Genomic DNA, 18,417 nt, shown 5'->3' on the forward strand with positions numbered 1-18,417 from the left:
AAATGCATGACATACAAGTTTCATTAGAAATGACATTTTAGTTTACCATAAATGCTTGTCAGTAGATTCGACAGTATACACTTCAACTATATTTCAAATATAATAGAAGTGATTTTGAAATTAAAGATGTACTTAAGTGACTGTAGTCTCATATGACTAAGCAGCAGACTCTCTTACACACACTCCCTGTGTACCAATCAACCTGATTAATGTCATCGGAGGGTACTTTGGGAAACGTTTATATATTCTAATCATTACTGCCTCTAAAGTCATTCCAATTCTTCTAGTCATTCTTAATAAAAAATAACTCTAAAAGTGAGTTCCAAATAACCATTATTTTTGACCCCCATACTTTTCTGCGCTACAAAGCTTTCACAGTGGATGATTAAGAGAGAGTGATCATTTCTGTTGGTAATCATTTCTCTCTCTTCGTTGTTTGAATTGTTGTCGCTCAGTGCAGATTCCTTGCTCAAAACTTTAGGGACTAAAACCTGACTTTTTTTCACAGATACATTTGCATATGCATGTACCTCGGTGACTGCATTCAGCTTATTGGAATATTGAGATATAATTGGCCAATAGCCATTATTTTTAGCTTGTAAATTATCATATGTAAAATTATAAATATTTGCATTAGATGTTTTATACAAAACAGTACACTATTATTCAAAATGTGATGGTTTTACAGAGGGGATGATTTTGGCCATTTTTTATTTTTTTTTCCAACAAGAGGCATGTCATCCCCTCGCATCTCCCTTTAAATCGAACACTGGTTGGAGTCAGATTTTATACCTGGTTTAAAATATTTTATTGAAATATAATTTAGACAAATTATTTTGTTCTTTTCATTCAAGTAGATGAGATGTACTTGCATGAATATAGCCTCTAAGATTTTGGTTGTACTTATCACTTTTGGAGGGACAAAAGACAAAAATCTATCTAAATTCAGGCTTATGATTTATGACTAATCAATCTAAAGCTGCAGGAAAATGACATTATGACACTAACTTCACAGCACAGCAAGAACATGGCACAGCAAGAATGCACACAATTCCAAACCCTTATCTAGCGACTATACAGAGCTGTATCAAAGGCAGGAGACAGGGGAAAACAATCCAAACATAGTACAAAATCTATTTTATATAATGAAAAAAATGTATTATTTCATCACAATATGCAGCTACTTCAAATGACCGTCAAAAGAGAAATATGCTTTTCCCCCCTATAATGGTGTAGTTACATCATCTACCAGCAGGGGCTAACTAAACCACACTAACCAGCTAAACTAGCATTGACCTGTTGATGGCACCTAGTCACTTTGTTTCTCTACTATTTTTGAGCTGGATGATCTGGCAAAGTCAATCTAATACAGCACCTTCAACACTATACTATGTTGTATCATCTCATTCACTTGTTTATCTGAAAAGCATTTTCGGTAACATTTTATTTTAAGGTGTCCTTGTTACACATGTTACATGTACTTACTATTGTAATAACAATTAATCATGCATAATTACATGCAAGTAACCCTAAACAAAACCCTAATCCTAACCCTAACTATATAGTATGTACATGTAGTTAATTAATATTACTCAGTACTTAAATAATTACACTGTAACAAGGACACCTTAAAACAAAGTGTAACCGCATTTTCTAACATTAAAAACTGAAGTTCCCCCTAAAATAGCACCCAGCAATATGTCTGAATGAAAAAAAAAACCTCTTCAACATACAAAACATTCCGCACAGGCAAGGAATCAGCTCAGAGGGAGAGGCAGAGTTTTCCTCTTCTTAATGTTTTTGTAGGCATCACAATGTCGAGCTGAGGGGAGAAGGGGGAGGAGGGGCACAGAAAGAGAGAGAGAGAGAGAGAGAGAGAGAGAGAGAGAGAGAGAGAGAGAGAGAGAGAGAGAGAGAGAGAGAGAGAGAGAGAGAGAGAGAGAGAGGGAGGGAGGGGAAGGAAGCAAACGAGAGGAGAAAGTGGAAGCAAGGGAATGTCAGTGAAAAAAGGCAGTCTGACTGCACAGAAAAGGCGCTCGGCAAACAGCGCACACTCATTGAGTCAGTTATATTCTGAACACGCAGAGCTGGTGCATTTAAGCTCAAGAAAACAGTTTTCAGTGCAGAGAGACAGCACAGAGACAGACAGAAACAGAGGAAGTGGTGAGAAGAGAAGAGGAGAAGAGTGGAGAGGTTCTTCGTGGAGAGATGGACTCAGATTCTGGGGATCAGAGTGAAGGAGAGATCTCTCCAGGTAAGGGATCAGCCCTCTCATTCTCGTCTTTTTTGTTTCTCAAACTCTATTCACAGCTGTCTGGTGGTGCAGGCGAGCACAGGCACGTGCGGCTACTTTTCTCATTAACACATTTAACATTCATCATCGTACTCATCTTCCTCGCCCGGCGTGACAGTCTGTGACAGGTCGCCCATCCACCAAGTGCTTGTGGCATCTCTTCAGAGCTTTGTGTCTGAGGTTCTGCTCTCTGAGGAGAAGTTAATCTGTGATATTTGAGCTGGCTGAATGCAAGGGCAGTGGAAAACTGAACAGCCACACTTTTTTTTGGTTTATTGCTGGCAAGGTTCACAGACTTGAACTGCTTATGATACAAACTGGCAGACAAATCTGAAACAACCTTGTCGTCACGAAGTGTGATCTCACTGAAGGAGTTGTAAAAAGACTTACAGGCAGATTCTCCTGCTGAGTATCTTCTAGAGTTTCAAAAGAGATTGCAGCAAGCTTTCAAACTGTGCTCAGAATTGCCAAGATAAAAACCAAATCCTTCCAAGACCAAATGATGTTAGCTACTGTATGCTATGTATATATGTTCATGTAATAATGACAACAGCCATTAAAGATACATAACTGAGAACTTCTAAATGACGTTGGTATTCTTATAATCAACTAGTACCAAAATGTTGCAGTTTTTTTGATATATTTAGCATAGAGACTCATCACACACAGAATCCCACATATCCCTTGAGGTGAAAGAATTTAACTGAATTTAACTGAACTAATGACCAAATTTTCACATTTGGCAAAACTATTCCATTAACTGCAGGACTCCATTGCTGATGAAGCATAAATGTGGTAATGTAAGTTGTATGTGTAAGTCATTACGTTGGTGGGGCGTCTGACAGACTGTCTCAGTTCTGTGGCCCTCTGAGGGAAAGCTTGAGTTCTTCAGCTACTGTGAGGTTTGGCTGAAGATCTCACTCAAAAGATTTCTGGAGTTGTGGACTGGAGGGGGAGATGCTCTTTCATGTTTCTGGTATTCCATTGGCTGATCAACTCTGCTGTTTATTTTCTTTCCATCTTCTTGGCTGAATAATCCACCAGTTTGCCTCCAGCTTCAGCCTCAGGAGACATGGCCACAGACCGCCCAAATCCATTGGCAAAAAATGGCACGTTCTGGTGGAAATCGACAGTTACAGTCTGATTGGTTGGTCAACATAACTTCAGGGAACAAGGACATGCAGGTTTTTTCATATGCCTTCTTGGACTGGAAACCAGCAGCAGTAATTTGTCAAATGATGGAGAAGACTGTTTTAACCAAACACACATCCAGATGTCAAGTTGCAGTATAGTTAAGTGCAATTTTAACATTTTAATTTGCAGTTTCATCAGTTCTGACAGCTATCTAATCACTGAGCTGTAAAGGTTAAACATGTTTTTATCCCTGTGATGGACTGGCCATCCATCCAAGGTGTTTTCTTGCCTGTGGCAAAAGGCATTGAGAAAAGGGCTCCAGCATCTCTGTGCCCCTACATAGAACAAGCAGTTTGGAGAATGGATGAATGGTTAAATGTGTTTAGATTTCTATCTGCACTGGAGGATACTGGGGTTCAAGCTCTTATATTCCCCCATGGGACTACTAATGCACTGAGTTTATTATACAAGGCAAGACACTGTAGAGTTGGAGTTGTTGAGGTGGAAAGATGCAGGAACAACTGACACTGTAATGTAAATTGCTGCTTGTATGCTCTGGTGGTTAATTAGAAGATTAGATGGGCCTACTCATTGATTAAAAACTTCATTTAAGGTGCCTGGACTGCAGTGGTGGAAATATTCTGTACAGTCCCAGTAAAGTATGGCAGATAGCAGTACTCCGCTGCAGACTAGTTTGCCTTAGATTCATAAAGGATGAGGAGCAAGTTTAGCAGTGGAATAGCGGCCAGACGTTTCCGTCCAACCCTACACACATACAGTACATTTTATCTCACATACACATGCTCTCCTCATGATGAGTAACTGCAGAGCTGATTAGAGACATTACAATGCAAAGCCACATGTGACTCTGCAAGATGAAACATCTACAGCTCAGAGGGTATTTCATTACTCTTAAAGGAGATCTCAGAATTGTAGAGCTGAAGATGTTGTTCGAAAGAACAATGCTAGCCTGCTGCTTTACTTACACACTGCTTTTGTGTATGGTGTGAAACAGGCATCAGAGATCTCAAATATGGTTTTCTTTCCTTTGGCTGGGCTGGGCTGTTCTCTCTCAGATCAGCACAGGAAAACTAAATATAGAGTATAGCAAAATAATTCACCTGATTTTTACTGTCTTCCCTTGTGACTTGTAGTGTGCTTCAAACATTTAAAGTATATTTTTAAAAACTACTTGCAGATAATATAATAATGAAATAAAAGGTTACTTAAGTGTACTTAAAGAGAGTAAATTTTTACATGATATGTAAAGTCATACTTAAGTGGGAGTACTGGGTGTACTCAGGTTATTTGTGTTGAGTCTGTATGTCAATATAAGTCTGTAGGGAATTCAAAAAAGCAGACACTGTTTGGAATGTCTGTTTTTCCAAACCCCAGCAGTTTTCGGCGGATACTGCTGAAATGTTTTGCATTGTGTCAGGGTGTGTGTTTTAGTAATAAAAGGTCTTGATCTACTTCCTGGGACATGTGTCCACCTTTAGATTCTCTTTCTGGAGAAATGCGATGGGTTAGCGTGGGTGTGTGTTTGTTGTGTCAGCAGACTTTATTCTTTATCTCTGAACCAATGCAGTCTGGCACACCGACAGCATCCACTTTCACAAATGAAACCTGTTAAATTGCAATACAATTGGCTGAATGCCTTTTCCGGTGAATGTACCACATTTGTCATTCACGCAAACGACTTTACAAAATATTTCAATCATTCGCACTTTAACACTAAAATTCTGAGTAAAACTGTGAATCACCTTTAAACGTGCTATAAAAATAGTGAGATAATAAGAATATAAGTTTTACAGTAGCCTGTTGACTAATTTCTTGCATCTGTTTAGTAATTTAGTTTTGGGGTCTTTTACGCAAGACAGTAACACTTTCTATGAAGCCCGTATTTATAATACATTATAAGAGTATTCTTAAGGCATTATAATGAATGCATAATGTAGTATAAAAAAAACGTAATATGTTGTATCATCTCATGAGTAATCATAACAGTTTTAATGCATTATAATATGTACTTATTTGTGGTTACAGCTTTTAAGATTACGATGATTTATAATAGACAATGAACACAATGCATCCACTTAACTTACAATGGATTATATTTCCCATAGTTATAATGTATTATAAAGCTCATATCTCGCAATTTTTAACTTGTTACTTTACTTAAAGTAGACAAAGACCACTTATAAATAATAACAGTATTATAAGTCTCATATCTCGCAATTTTTAACTTGTTACTTTACTTAAAGTAGACAAAGACCACTTATAAATAATAACAACAACAATGACATCAATAATAATAATAATAGAAATAATATTTTTTCTTCAACAGCCATAAGATCAGATATCTTATCAGATGAATGTGTAATATGGCACATTTGATTTTAACTATATTTATTGCCATATCAGTAAGATAGTAAGATACTGTACAGATCTTAAATAAATAATGTCAAGATATGAGACTTGTAATCCATTATAAATTAAATGGGCTTTATAGAAAGTGTTACCCACAAGACTTGTTAGTTGTTAGTTTATGTATATATGCAGTCTGATATCTAAAAGGTGGTACATTAAGCTTGAACTGGGGGCAATAGAAGGAAAATGACTTACTATAGAATTTACATATGGGCCAGACGGAGTATTTTTGTCAAATTATTACTCACACTAAATTAATGCTTTAAATCAACAGCCCTAATTATATAGTTGACTTTTAACTGAGTTAAGTCCAGTTCTGAGCCATGTGAGATCCAACTGTTCTAAAATCACCATCACAATCCACGAGACAGTAACACGCTTTTTGATCTGTTTGTACTGATATCTGACCTATAGCACCACACAACCAACCAGCAGTTCATCATTACACAACCAACACACTGCAGAGAGAGACTGTGAAGCCACGTGTGGACCAGAACGAAGGCAAACCTCTCTCTTTGTGCTTCTGTGTCCTGCCAGAGGAAAATCAGCGTCACCAAAAAGATAAAAGGAAATCAAGAGAGTGAGGATGAATGTAAGAGAGTTTTTTCCTTCCTCAGCATGAAGAATGTGTGAGAAAAATAACCATCTAAACACTCTTCTGAGCTTTTTGGCACTCTATATTTAATTCCGCAAGAGGGAAACAGTCATAATTTTAGCTCAAATAGGGGAAGAGAGTGAGGGACAGAGAGAAATTGTGCTGAAATAGGGGAATATTTCTGATCCACATTTAACAAGAATCACATCAGTGAAAACAGACAAAAGTATGAGTGACTATAAACTCTCCCCACAGCCATTTCCACTGCTCTCTCCTATTAAGCAGAGGAATGCTATAGCAAAGCACTGTTAATTGAACTGCCTGGGGTCTGCCAGGGCTTTATTAGCCTCTGCGTTTACAGTGTGGCCAGAGTATTCAGATAATGACAATAATAACAAGATTAGTATTTTCAGAAGGAACAAGCTGTGCTCAAAAGGCAGCAAAAGAACAGTGATAAAATGTTAGGTAAGCTGAGGTGATCTGTGCATGCAAGTAGAATTCAGTATGCAAATATCATCATAGACAGTGGTTAGGCTATGTTTTGAATGCTGAACATGCTACCAGTGTAAGTCAACAGGAGATTTTAATTAAAATGTTAATCTTATATTTCTTTGAAAGCATACTATTCATCATACTATTTATGTTTTCGTAGTATGCAGCATGTATACCGAAGACAAAATGTGTATATGAATATTTTGTGGCTGTTTCTATGGTATTTGAAACTTCCAACAGCAGCTGCAGTGCAATTGGCTCTTTTACTTGGAAGGCGGAAGTTTAAAGGGATACTTTAAAATGTTATTTTTTAGAAAAATAATCTGTGAGTCTATGTAATGCAAGTGAACAGGACCTCCGAATTTGACACTTCAAAAAACCACACAAAGCGAACATGACAGGAATCCACAACTTTTTTAAACAATAAACCATTGTTTTCGGCCAACTGTCATAGGCAGGTTCATGAGTTCTCGCTTGACATGAACATCAGCACCTGGTAAAGCATGAACTTAAGCACGGTCTGAAGCTCATTTGAGAAGTGACACGGATATTTCACAATGTACTGACATTTATGTCAAGCGTGAAAAATAGTATGCAGTATACATTAGGCAATAAAATAGTAAGCAGTATATATTGCACAGCAGGCAGTATTCTATTCCTTTGGGATCATATCCTCTTTGAGGATGCATCCAAAATATTACAAGCGAACACTCTGCCTCGATGTGACAGACAGAATTGTTCCCGACGGCTCCATTTTCAAAATTAATATGCATAACTCATAGAATAAATGGCTTCTAAAATTATAAAAGCATCCATTTGAAGAGTTGTGAGAGTGTGAGCCAAAAGTGAGACAGTAGCCCTCACACAAACACATCAGGGTTATGAGGAAGCTGGCAGGAGTGATTCAGGCTGAGAGCTTTTCTGGACAGGAAGTCACCCACTGAGACTGAGACTGTGGTAAGGAGGGGTGTGGGTAGCTTCTATGCTAGTGACACCAGTTGTCTGAACCTAGATGTGTGTTTTGTTTGCTTCTTACCCAGCTATACTTTTTTATATACAAAAAAACCTCCTTTTTTATTTATTTATTTATTTTTGACAAGCTCAAAAGACAAAAAAAATGCATCATAAAAGACTGAATAATGTCATAAAAAAAATATATATATACAGTGGGTACGGAAAGTATTCAGACCCCCTTAAATTTTTCACTCTTTGTTAATAAATTGATTGAAATGTTCTGGGGAAAAAGTGAATGGTGCTAACATCCTGCAAAACTTGATTCTAGGGGTGTAGTAGGTGGTTGCCAGGGTGTTGCTATGCCGTTTCTAGGGTGTAGTAAGTGTTTTTAGCACACTGTTCTGTGTGGTTGTTATGTGTTTACTTAGTTATGACTTACTTAGTAGGTCAAACATAAGAGCTCAAACTGAATAGTTCACCCAAAAATAAAAATTCTGTGCTCATTTACTCACGCTCATATCGTTTCAAACCTGAAAGACTTACTCTTTGTCTGTTGAACACAAAGCAAGATATAGTGAATAATTCAAAGTTCATGAGATTTTGTCATCCTCTTCATCATTCGCCAGTTGAAAACTGCACAGTTTAAAGCAGGGGTGTCAAACTCGATTCCTGGAGGGCCAGAGCCCTGCAGAGTTTAGATTCAACCCTAATTAAACACCTGATCCAACTAATCAAGTCCTTCAGGCTTATTTAAAAAACGATATGGTATGTGTGTTGGAGCAGGGTTGGAACAAAACTCTGCAGGGCTCAGGCCCTACAGGAATTGAGTCTGACAGCCCTGGTTTAAGGTATCGTTCATGTCACTGTCGTTCAAGTGCTGAATGAGTAACAAGCCACTACTAAGTTTAATAGTTCATGCTTAGGGTTAGAGGTTTGTTCAGAGATGCAGACAGTAAACATTGGTATTGCTTGTGCGTCCACAAATTTGTGGGCTTTGAGCCTGTGGAATGTGCACAAACACACACGTTTGCTTTTTCGATCATGGCGGGGATGTTCCATTGACCTACTGTATTTTGTTTTTATACTGAGTAAGATCACTTAGAGAAGTAATAGTACACTAGCAAGCTGCATGATTTTAGGTAGCATTAATGTTTATAGCATACAGGATGCAGAATGAGATATACAGACATCCTTGTGAAAAGTAGCATACTGCAAAAAAAAAAGAAAATTTATTATAATTTACATTTATATTAAATTCAATTAGCTAATCTTTAGAGTGATTTTTTGACCCACTTCAGCAGAACTTAAGAAATCTTTATTATATTATATTATATTATATTATATTATATTATATTATATTATATTATTATAAAGTTACTTTTATTGTCATTGAAATATGGTTGAAGTGTACTGCTGAATGTACCGACAAGCATTTATGGTAAACTGAAATATACTTTAATGTAATTTCTATTGTAACATGTATGTTATTTATTTAAATGTATTTGTAATTACACTTTTGTAATGATGAGGTTGCAGTTTCAAACATTTAAAATATATTAATTTTAAATTAAGAGTTCAGATGCCTCTAAGTGCCATCTGAAATTTTCTTCTAAAATTAGCATTTTTATCAGGCTCCTATATTTAGGTTCAGTAATTTTACTTTAATGGCAATGTATAGGTCCTTTTCTATGCCATTAAAGTGAATTTTACTTTAATGGCAATGTATAGGTCCTTTTTTATGCCGATAAAGTGAAATAAATGAACATAAATATAGGAGCCTGATAAAAATGCTCATTTTAAATTAAAATGTCAGACAGCACTTAGAGGCTTTTGCATCTGAACTCTTCAAATATAATATTAAATAACTCACTACAGTTAAAATTGTAGTCAAGTACTTTACATGTGCTTTAGTATGTGTCAACACATCACGATACGTGTCTTTTAGTTTGTCATTACTATATGCACTTTTTAAAGTGTACTTAAGTGTGTTAAGGAACAGAGTAATGAAAGTGTACTCTTAACTGCACTTAAGTGGCCTTTTATTTAATTAATATTATATTATCTGCAAGCACAGTTTTTTTTATATACTTTTAAGATTTTAAGTACAATTACACATTTAATACAATTAAGTGCACTTCTTTTTCACAAGGGTAGTTCAAATTTGATCATAATTCACTCATCCCCATGTAGTTTCAAACCTGTATGACTTGTATCACAAAGACTATGGATCCCAAAAGAAGATATTTAGAAAAATGTGTCAGTGTTTGTTTTTTTTCCCCATGCAATGACAGTCAATGGGGTTGTACTGGACCCCACTGACTTCCCTTGCATGGAAAAACTAAAAGTTGAAACAGCACAAAGAAATTAAAGAACTGAAATAAAGCAGAAAGAACTAAAAATAACATTTCCCTTTAAGTTTAATACTTTGTTGTTGACCCTACATTGTCAGTACATCTTGATAGGGAAGTGTGATTTCTGACTTCTGAAAACTTGCTTTACTTATCTAAGCATCATTCTCACTATAGTTATTTGTGGTCTGGGTCCATCAGCACTGAAGCAGAAGGAGGAAAGTCTTGAATAGGTTGTGATAGCGAATTTTGGAGAGATATCAGGGTTCATCTGGCATTTAAAAGATCTTCTGGGAGCGGCTTAAAAACTGTTAGCTTCCATTTAAAAATCAGCTGCCGGGTGCAAACCTCTTGCGGTTTCTGCTGAGTCTGGAAAACGTACATGTGTGCCAGACGAGAGGGAGAGTAACTCTGCCCTCAAAGGTTTCCTTAAATCCGCATAATCACCCCAGGCTGTTCTGGCTTCTCCTCTGGAGGAGGACACTTATATTTGACGTTGGTTGGCCAGTCATCTTTCTTCTCATGGTTTTCTTCCTTTGTTGTCCGTTTTTGGGCTCACCAAAGTCTAAATAATCACAGAGCAGCTGCTCTCAGTGATATCACAAACAGCAGATGAACATTTAAATCTGTCATTATATCTGGAGCGCTGAGTATATTCAGAGCCATTATTAGATCTGATTTCATGCTAAGCGTCTGATTAGCTTCTCTTTGTCAGTCATTAGTTGAGCCCCTACCACTGGGCAAATAACATGGTCTTTTAAAACTGACAATTATATGCAAGGTATTAAAACCAGAATTACAATTATGAATGTAATTTTAAAAACTCACTGTGATTTCGAATATGACACTGAACACCCCCGCAGTGGGACATTTCTAGGGTCAGTTGATATTCTGAACTTAGTCCAGACATCTGTGGTGGTGTATGGTGCCATCCTTTGTTGAATCATTTGAGTTCAATACACTGTAACACACATTAAAAATACATATTTAAACAGTGAGGAGTCATTTTATGCAGTCAATTTTTTAAACTAAAAACTCACTGTATGCAATTTTAAAGAATTTTAACTGTACACAGGTTGTTTAGTGATATTTAGCAGTTATGTCTCTGAAATATTCTGTGTTTATTACATCTGGGTGGAGGGAAACTGACCAAAATCACACACACATTTTAAGCGTTTGAAAGTTTGTGTTTTCTGCAGAACAGACAGCTGTGTCATAATTGAAAGAAGCTTCTGCTTTAGAAGAGTAGTTGGAATAAAACATACCCATTTTAATTAATTGATATCAAACTGACATGCATCTTTTCACACCTTCGGAATAAATTTTACTAATTTCTCTCCATCAAATACCCTGTGAGAACTTTATGTATTGTACTCATCAGTGTGGTCAAGAGCACTTTCAATGTGCATTTACACAACACAGAAAATGTTTTTGTGTCTGAAAAAATATATAATAATAATAATAATAATATATGTGACAACAATTTAGCTGTAAATCATTATTTAAATAGGAAGGCCTATTAGTATCACTCTGGTTCCTTCAACAAAAGTCAAATAAAGTTTATGATTACACATTTTGTTCATCGTGATAATCTTCACAAATGAACACGATGAACGTTTTATGAATTTCGAAGTGTGTGTGTGTGTGTGTGTGTGTGTGTGTGTGTGTGTGTGAGATTAATGTTTTACATAAAATATGTAAAGTTTGATTTAGTATAGTTTGCAAGAGTGCAAGTATATAAACAATGTAATAGTAGATGAGTAGATGAGTTTTCCTGTTCATTGTGATGTTTAATGATTAATATTTAATACAATCTCTGTAGTCCCATTTAGTCACTTGTTAGTTTTTAAAGACACATAAAAGCTTATAAAAATCACAAGTAGTGTATTACTAATGCATTTCATGTGGTAGAATAAAAGTTAAGAGTAAAGTGTCAGGACATTTTTATTCTGGAAGTCAACTAATCCTTTAACCACAGACGCTATCAAAATCAAACACTGACTTCAGGACAATGGAACCAGAAGTTCAAAAATATTTACTCATTTCTGTGTTTTAGGACTTATTCCTGCAGCAGGGGGTTTGAAGAACACTTCATAATACATGGCACGACTCTCAGTCAACACTTTACCAAAGAATCTCATAAAATCATAACACAGGGCAATAGTCTATGTACAATTAAACACCGTTGTCCAAATTAACACCCTCAGAGAGCAAAGGACATCCGTCTCTCTCAAAGAAAACACATTTAACAAGCCTGACATCAAACCTTTTATTGTACCAGTGTTATCACATGACCTACATTTAGTCTGTCAATCAGTCAGTCAGTCAAGGGATATCTCTATTGCATGCAATAAATTGATAAAAAAAATTACCGTGGGGCAAAATCCAACATCTCACTGTCACGCCCATGGACTGTTTGTGTGTCTTTTGCTCCCCGTGACCCAGTTTCTCCCTATTGTTGATTGTGTTAATTTGATTCCAGGTGTGTCTCCTTAGTCCCCTCGATTAGTCCCTCATTACCCTGTGTTTATAAGCCCCAGTCCGTTCAGTTAGTGGTTCGGGTCTACTGGTTATGTTCATGTGTCTCGTTCCTGTTGTGGATTTACCTCTGTGATTGTTCATTAAAAGACTGTGTAACGCTTCTCCTCGTCTCCTGCACTCCTTCCCTCCAGCACAGCCGTGACAGAAGACCCGACCTACAAACAGTTACCTCTGTGTGTTCCCTCCATTTTTGTTTTAGTTTTTCCTCAGTGTTTTTTGTTTCCGTAGTGTTCCCTCATGGATCCCCTCGCCCGCCCTGAATAACTCCTCCTCCTGCTGGAGCAGGGGGAAAGATCGCTTGAGGGCCATACCAGACTGTTTCTGGCCCTCGCCGAACTCACCAGCTATCCAGACGATGTGCTTCGTCCGAGGATGGTCCTCGAGCGGATTTCACCGCCTTCGTGGAGTGGATTCTGGCGAGAAATGGATTGCCATTCACCATCTGCCCCGTGAATGATCTCGCCGGATCCACTCCTGACCCAGTGCCCAGCCCACCATCTCCCTGCTGTGCGGCGCGCATGCTAGAGCCCACCGCTGACGGAGAGCCTGAGCTCGCCGTGGCTGACGAGCCGTTGCCGCATGGAGCTACAGAGCAACGGATCGCCGCGGAGCCGGAGCTGCAAGTGATGTCAGTCAAGGTGCGAGAGCCGACAACAGAACCCGCCATGAGGGAGAATGCCACAGACAGAGAGAGAGCGCGGAGTGGATCTCCGCCCACTGCACACTGAGGGTGAGCTGATTATACAGCTGGGACTGCTGGACTTCGAGGGGGACCTTATAGACTGGGAAACTGAGCTGCAAGCCGACTTGCCCCCTCTCCTCTCTCCTCTCTCCTCTCTCCTTTGTCCCCCCTGGTCCCGTCCAGCCCTAAGTGGGCTCCCGTTTCCCAGTGCAAACCAGAGAGGGCTCCAGTCCCCGAGATTAGCTCAGAGATGGCTCCAGTCCCCGAGTTTAGCCCGTTGTGGGCTCCAGTCCCCGAGATTAGCCCAGAGAGGCTTCCAGTCCCCGAGTTTAGCCCAGAGAGGGTTCCAGTCCCCGGGTTTAGCCCAGAGAGGGCTCCAGTCCCAGAGTTTAGCCCAGAAAGGGCTCCAGTCCCCGAGTTTAGCCCCGAGAAAGTTCCTGTTTCCATGTCTAGCCCAGAGAATGTTCCTGTTCCCATGTCTAGCCCACAGAGGGCTCCTGTTCCCACGTCCAGCCCTGAGAGGGCTCCTGGACCCAATTTAAGCCTGGAGGCTTACAAATGACCGCCCACCCACCCGCTCCTGCCCCCTCCTCCGCTGTCGTCTGGCAGCCCCTCTGCTCGCCCTCAGCCCACCATCAGCATGGTGCGAGCTCCGTGGGACTACCATCCTCCAGTGTCGCCGTGGCTGGAGTATCCCTTGACTCCACCTCGGCCCGTTGACCCGTCGGCTCCACCATGGCTCCTAGCTTCCTCTTCTCCGCCGTGGCCCGGCAGTCCACTAGCTCCGCCGGGCTCCCTTGTCCCTCCGGCTCCGCCTTAGTCTGGAGTCGACCATCCTGCGCCTCGGGACTCCACTCCTCCGGCTGCGCCTCGTCCCTCTGGCTCCATCAGGCTCCTTCGTCCCTTCGGCTCCTCCTCAGTCCTCTGTCGCTCCGGCTCCACCGCGGCCTTTCGGATCCCCATCTCCGCGTCAGTTGCCGGTGCCATCTGCTCCGCCTTGGCCCTCCGGATCCTCCCCTGTCGCCCTGGCTCATCGGCTCTCTGCCTCAGGCTCCTCTGCCACCTGCTCTGCCGCCGTCGGTCGGCCCCCTGGAGTCGTCGGCCCTTCCTCCTCCATGGCTCCTCCCTCCGTCGGCTCCACCGTGGGTCGCCTTCATGGCTGTGGCCTGGGTCCCGCCCGGTTCCTCCTGTTCCAGCTTCAAGACCTTCCTGTCTCCTCCGTGGCTCCTTCCTCCTGCAGTACCACCCTGGACTCCATTCATCGTCCTCCTCCCGAGCCTCCTCCCAAGTTCCCTCCGTCCCTTCCTATGTTGTTCCTGTGGCACGAGGACGCTCCTTCCGGGCGGGGGGAGATATGTCCCGCCCATGGACTGTTTGTGTGTGTTTTGCTCCCCGTGATCCATTTTCTCCCTCTTGTTGATTGTGTTAATTTGATTCCAGGTGTGTCTCCTTAGTCCCCTCGATTAGTCCCTCGTTACCCTGTGTTTATAAGCCCCAGTCTGATCAGTTAGTGGTTCGGGTCTACTGGTTATGTTCGTGTGTCATTCCTCATTCCTGTTGTGGATTTACCTCTGTGATTGTTCATTAAAAGACTGTGTAACGCTTCTCCTCGTCTCCTGCGCTCCTTCCCTCAGGCACAGCCGTGACACTCACAGTGTTGACAGCTGACCTTTATGTTTTATCACACATTAGAGATATGCAGGCTAGTGCAAACCACACACACACACACACACACACACACAGAGAATAGCCCATATCCCTTTTGCACTTTCAGACAAAGGTCAGTATGTGTCGGTCTGGACTGATATCACATCAGATCACACAGAGATGTGTGTTGATACTGGCTCTGTTCCAAATTCTAGTGAGCCACCACGCTGGCTGCTGCCTGCATAGGCCGCTACAGGGATGTCCGCACAGCTCGAAAGGAGCACAGTGGAATGGAACAGAATGTAGGGATAAGGGATCCCTACATAGCATTCATGTTACAAGATGCTGACAAAAACATCTGTCTGGTGAATTAGTACTCAAAACAATAATTAAAAAACCGTGCAAATGGAACACAAGAATATGTCCTTTGTAAATGAACCTTACAGCAGCAGCCTAACCAAAATTGAACTTCATGTGAATGACTTGAGAAATAGACAAGAGACTAGTGCACAACTGCATCCAGTAGAGTCTGATGTTAGCATGTTGCAAAGTACCTTTGTGGAAAATAATGACACCTTAGCATTTTTAAGAGTGCTTATAATGGAAATATTGTGCGGTCTTTGCTCACTTCTGACCAGAGAATTTTACATTTTGAATTTGTACAAATCGTAGCTTCACCAGAATGGTACGAAACTTGGTGACTTTTATGGCACTTGGTATGTGAACACAAAAAAACACACAAAAAAAACGGAGGGCATGATTCGAAAAAGCTAAGTGGTCCTAAAAAAAATAGTCACACTCCATACGTGTGACCATAGGAATTGAATGGGAAATGGGGAAAAAAATCGAAAATACAGAATTTTTGTGTGTACAATCTACAAAGCCCCCACAATGCAGAAAAAAATTGCACAGCAATGAAGGGGTGAAACTCTAAAACATCTAGAGTGCAAAATCAACACACCAACTCACACACGCGCGGATACACACTTGTACACACACACCTATGAACTGGTGTGACTGTAACACTGCAACTATGCAAAATAAAATCAATAATTCAACTACAATGCAGTAAAAAAAGTACCAACTGATGTAAATGACAAAAACAAAGTTTAAGGTCTCTATTCATTTTCACAGAAGCAAAGCAGCAGATGTTATAAATAAAAACAGTTAACAATGTTATTGCTATAAATGAGGCCCCAGAAGTCAGATCATCACTCGCTGTCTGTTTTTATTGTTTTTCGTTCATGTCGTGATGGCTGCTGTTCAGAGTAGGAGAGATATAAGAGCAGAAGAAGCTGTTTTCATGTCGAATCTGTCCCTCAGCGACCTCACTGGAGAAGCTTTCAGAAATCAGAGTGCTCTCCTCAGAGGAAGACAGAAGAGGGAGAGAGAAATGGAGAGAGACAAAGAGAGCAAAACGTGTGGGAAGGAGAGAGGTAGCCTATGGCAACATTAGGCTTGAGATAGGAAAGTAAAGATGAGTCTTGTCTTCCTCGGAAACAGGACTTTCCTCAGTACAAATCTGTTCTCAGAATCACAGAGAGATTTCATGTTTTCTGAACACATTGTTATTAGAGCTTATTAAATTATGAGTGTATGAGATTTATAAAGAGATGTTGTTCTGCTGTATATTTTCTCAATATTTCTCAGAATAAAGAAATGTTGGCCTGCTCTCAATCACCAAAACAGTAACTTCAAACTTCAAGTGGGTAAACGAATGAGAACATGTTTACTCCAGGTCACTTACAACTGAAGTCCAGCAGATGGGCAGCATGTGAATAAACATTTCAAATATTCAGCTAGCTGCTTTTTCATGACCAGCAAGAAAAATAAAACTGATTACTTTTTTTATATCTGTATGAGGATACCAGGAAAAGATCTGATGTAACTTACCGTACACTGTTTTTATGAGATAATGCATAACAAGAAGTTTCTCCTCCTAGAAAAACAATTCCACTTCAGAAAGAACAATTCATACTTGCACAACAAAGATTTTAATGAACCTTCTGCTTTTATTTTAAATAGGAATGCTTAGTATGGCGGATCTAGTAATGTCCTGCCTTCCAAACAATTTTAATAAATGACACAAGAACAACACGTTTTTCATTTTAACATTAGCTGCCAGAAAAAAAGAAGAAGAAAAAAAAAAAAGAAATTCAGTGCTTTATAACATTACATTTTCAGCACTTTTTTGTTTTTATTTAGTTCCATAAGGTTTATGTATAATTATGTTTAATTTATAAAATGCGAAGAGCCCACTTCTTTTATGCATATTGTATTTTCCTAAGAAAATGAATAGTTGAATAATATATTGTTCTTTACTTCCCAAATGTCAATCAGGAAAATAAAATTTAATTAAATTACATTAATACATTCATTTCTAGCAAACACTCCAGTTTTATGGGTTTCTACATCCCACAATAATCTTGAGTAAATACAAAGATAAAACAAATATATGTATATTTCAAAAATCACACATATATGAAATATTCAGCTTAAATCTTCCAAAACATGCTTAACTGCATAAATCCTAGTAGTATTTTGTAGGACTCTTCTTTGATTTTGTTACTGATACATTTGTTTTACAGTTTTCATGCTTAGTTTGTAAAATAGATTTGAACAAATTAAAAAAAAAAAGGCCAAAAATGTTTCTGCAGGAAAATACAGAAACAAAGAGCATTTCTTACAAAACATCAACATTACCAATATAAATATTTCCACAAAAATCATCAGTGTTGATTTCTACTGAACTAGAGTTTCTTAAAAGTAACATTACAATTTTTGGAATTGCGTTGAGAACAATAGCAAAGTCTCTTGGTTTAACTGGTAGTTGGAATTTTTGAAGAAATTCAGTGTATGACAACAAATATCCAAATTCAAAGTCACAACTTGTTTTTTATGGCAGTCCATATACATGGAAATAGCAATAAAGTGATTGGTGGGTTGAAACCTGAGCTCAACTTCTGCTCTACATCTGCTTGTTTCCTGGACTGACCTGAAATATAGTGTTTTTAAGTGATATTTGAGGGTAAAAAGAAAAAAACGACATTTATTCATGTCAGATTTTATTGCTGTTTTAATAAATATGTTATTTAAATAACATATTGGCAAATAGTTAATGAGATTTTGATATTTCCCCATCGAATTATGAGTTATTCTGCATTATATTTATCTCTTTGTTTGTTTCGATCTTGTTAATGGAAAAAGAAAAAAAAAAAGATTTCATCACCCAAGCAGTGACCCCATGGGTCTTATGGGACATATGTGTGTCCTCTTCATTTCTGACCACAAAATTCTACAT

General features: G+C 39.1%; 1 protein-coding gene across 2 annotated transcripts in view; it reads left to right on the plus strand.

Moving 5' to 3' along the window:
- Positions 1-1,961: 1,961 nt before the first annotated feature.
- Positions 1,962-18,417, plus strand: part of LOC107704263 (tumor necrosis factor alpha-induced protein 8-like protein 3) — a 36,796-nt gene continuing 20,340 nt past the window's right edge. The window contains exons 1-2 of one of the 2 annotated variants that reach the window (XR_001635938.1): positions 2,194-2,254; positions 6,272-6,400. Coding sequence is in view for 1 of the 2 variants with exons in the window: in XM_016507143.1 (XP_016362629.1) it covers positions 2,209-2,254 (46 nt within the window). In the remaining variant the exon portion in view is untranslated. Of the gene's footprint in view, positions 2,255-6,271; positions 6,401-18,417 lie in introns of those variants that run through there. The other variant, XM_016507143.1, reaches the window with a different exon arrangement.

The sequence above is a fragment of the Sinocyclocheilus anshuiensis genome, unplaced genomic scaffold, assembly GCF_001515605.1.
Source record: "Sinocyclocheilus anshuiensis isolate Anshui unplaced genomic scaffold, SAMN03320099.WGS_v1.1 scaffold863, whole genome shotgun sequence".
Classification (NCBI taxonomy): domain Eukaryota; kingdom Metazoa; phylum Chordata; class Actinopteri; order Cypriniformes; family Cyprinidae; genus Sinocyclocheilus; species Sinocyclocheilus anshuiensis.